General features: G+C 27.6%; 1 protein-coding gene across 1 annotated transcript; it reads left to right on the forward strand.

Moving 5' to 3' along the window:
* Nucleotides 1–746: 746 nt before the first annotated feature.
* LOC146994033 (THAP domain-containing protein 1-like) lies at nucleotides 747–1,993 on the forward strand. The gene is made up of 2 exons (XM_085826746.1): nucleotides 747–958; nucleotides 1,599–1,993. Exons 1-2 carry the CDS (start codon nucleotides 888–890, stop codon nucleotides 1,813–1,815), a joined length of 288 nt encoding a protein of 95 aa, XP_085682872.1. The 5' UTR covers nucleotides 747–887; the 3' UTR covers nucleotides 1,816–1,993.
* Nucleotides 1,994–2,985: the final 992 nt, after the last annotated feature.

Consider the following 2,985-nt stretch of genomic DNA (forward strand, 5'->3'; position numbering starts at 1 on the left):
ATTAAAAGCAAATCATATCTCTAGCTATAGGATAAATATCACATTTATTTACAATACATTTTTGGTAGTTTACTTAGGAACATTTGAGGGTATAATTAAAATTTGCTATTTTTATTATTCTGCATTAATTATTAGGTGATATTAATGAGTTCAAATTATATTTATCTCCAGATTTCATTTGTATGACAATATAGCACGAAAAAACACTAAGTCTGAAATATGAGTTTGCTGTAATACACAATACTTAAGTAATACATTTTAAACTAAGTCTTACAAATATATTCCATATAATAAACAAGATATTTAAGAAATGTCTGAAATTTATTCTATCCGTTGTTTACTGATAACATTAATGCATCTCTTCTGAATTCTGTTCATAGCTGGTACATTACGGCAAATATCACAACTGCTGTATTTCACGTAATTCTGATATCAATAAGCGTTATTTTCAAATAGAATAAGTACTGACACCATTGATTTAAGATGGTATTTCAATAATTAAAATTTTCATTATTTTGAGACATATAGTTCAATTTAAAACCTCCAACAACTCGCCCTTGTGTTTACGTTTCTTTTTGCCACTCTCATGGCTGTTGCCAACTCTCTCGCTTGGAATCAAGTTTTGCTGTGAGATGCGCGATCTATAGTATTACTATATCTATGAGTAATACTAATAGATGGAGCACGCCTACTCTTTCAAACACGTAATTTTGATTCCAAATGAAGTTTGTGGCATCAGCCATGATAGTGGCAAGAAGCATGGTTCTTGTATGAGTTATCTATAGTAGTAAACATTACCTTTGGACATCCTTGTTTTTAATTTTTGTCTTTGATATGGTGAATTTTTTTTGTTTTTTCCGTTTCCTTAAATTTCCATAGGTTTAGCCATGCCGAAGTCTTGCGTTGCTTATAATTGTACTAATCGATTTGTGAAAGGAAATGGAATAAGTTTTCATAAGTAAGCATCAGGAACAAATTTTCCATTTGTAATATTTTTGTAATATATGAAAATTGTGTGCGAAATTTTAAACCATTTTCTTCATTCTTAATCAAGTTTTAAATATTGTAAATAATGCATTAAAGTAGATATGGACGGGTAAAATTAATAAATAAAAAAAATAAATAAATAAAAAAAAAACTATGTGCTAGTTATTTAAATTTTTGTACTTTTGAGCTGAAATTTTGCCTGAATTCATTTTACTTATTAAAATATATTGTATGAAAAGACGTAACTCTCATATTTAGAAATAATATAAGTTTCATTATCGTGAGTAAGCTCTAAGTATATATTGGGAAAATTTATTAATATATACTACATGAAATAAGATGACTCACATATTAGAAATGACATAAGTTTTCTTATTCAGTAAATTTTATATATCTATTGCAAAATCTAAAATATAGGACGTAGAAATGGTTTTCTGAAACATTGGGTCAAAAATGTTAACATTAGTTAATTTTTGTTTATAAAAAAAATTATACTGCTGAATGTAGGATTTTTATATTCAAATTGTATTGTATTTGTTATTAGTAGTATTGTATTTTACTTAGTTTATTGTGTTTTTTCATAATATTTAAAGTTACTTATTATTTTATAGGTTTCCATTTTCTAACAGGGAAAGATTAAATAAGTGGGTTTCGTCATTACACAGGAAAGATTTTGTGCCAACCATGCATTCTTTTATTTGCTCCAAGCATTTCACACCTGATTGTTTTTATGAAAACCACATGTCCAGAAAAATCCTAAAAGAGAATGCAGTTCCAACCATTTTTGATTTTCCAGAGCATCTTAAAAAGGTACATGAAAACTTTTGACCTTTTTCCATTAAACAGGGATTATATTGTACTACAGAAGTATATAGCAGATGTGATACATAGTTTTTGCAATGCATTTTTATTATTTATAATTTTTAAATGAATATTTTCAGTAACTGAATTCACAGAGCCAGCATGCATTTTAAATTGTCTCTCTTACCTACAGAAGTTTGCCACCTCTGCCTAGCCTTAAAAGTTTTATGTTAATTGTAATGATTCATTTAATGCTGAGTTTTCATGAAATAGTGTTGATTACATTTGACTGGTTATTATAAAGTAGTTGTATTATCATTGTTTTGTTATTAATGAATACATCTTTATACTCCTAAATAAAAATTTAGCTTATTTCTTTGCATGAATATGACATTTTTATTCTAATTGTAATGGATCTTTTAATACTGAGTTGTCATGAAACAGTGTTGATTTCATTTAACTAGTTGTTATAAAGTAATTATATTTTTAGTGCTTTGTTATTAATGAGTAAATATTTGTACTCTTAAATAAAAATTTAACTTATTTTTTATAATGAATATGGCAGGTAATTTATAATATTGTAAGCTGCTCAGCAGCAGTCTGTTAATAATAATATTTATGGAAAGGCAAGTATATATGGATTTGCAGCGATGTGTGGTATGCTAACATTCCTAATGCTGCCATAGTTTAGAGTCATCTATATATAGTTTTTAAAGGCAAACAGTTATAGCATGTATATTTTACAATGTTTTCAAGCATAATTTTGCATTTTCCTCATTTCTATTAGGTGGTAGCATCCAGAAAACCACCCACACAGCGTAATTTAGAAGTAAGTACATCTGAAGAAAAACATTTCAGTAATCAAACTTCTGATCATTCATATTTTATTTCTGAGAGCCCAAGGAAGCTGAAAAGAAAATATGAGAATATAATAGATAAAAAGAATGAGGAAATTGAAGAATTGAAGAAAAGAATTAAAGTTTGTAATTTGCGAGTATCAAGGAAAGCTGAAAAGATTAATAATTTGATTAATGTTATCGAAGACTTAAAAGAGAAAAATTTAGTTAATTGTCAAACTGCAGAACTGCTAGAACAAAACTTCAGTGAACTTAGTCTTCAGGTTTTGAAAAGCTCTCTCTCTCTTTTTTTATTCTCCAAAAGCCTATGAATATTGTAGGCAGACTTTGATGCCATCAC

Source organism: Stegodyphus dumicola, chromosome 11 (assembly GCF_044657685.1).
Source record: "Stegodyphus dumicola isolate Sdum_Otavi_A_Nest chromosome 11, ASM4465768v1".
NCBI lineage: Eukaryota > Metazoa > Arthropoda > Arachnida > Araneae > Eresidae > Stegodyphus > Stegodyphus dumicola.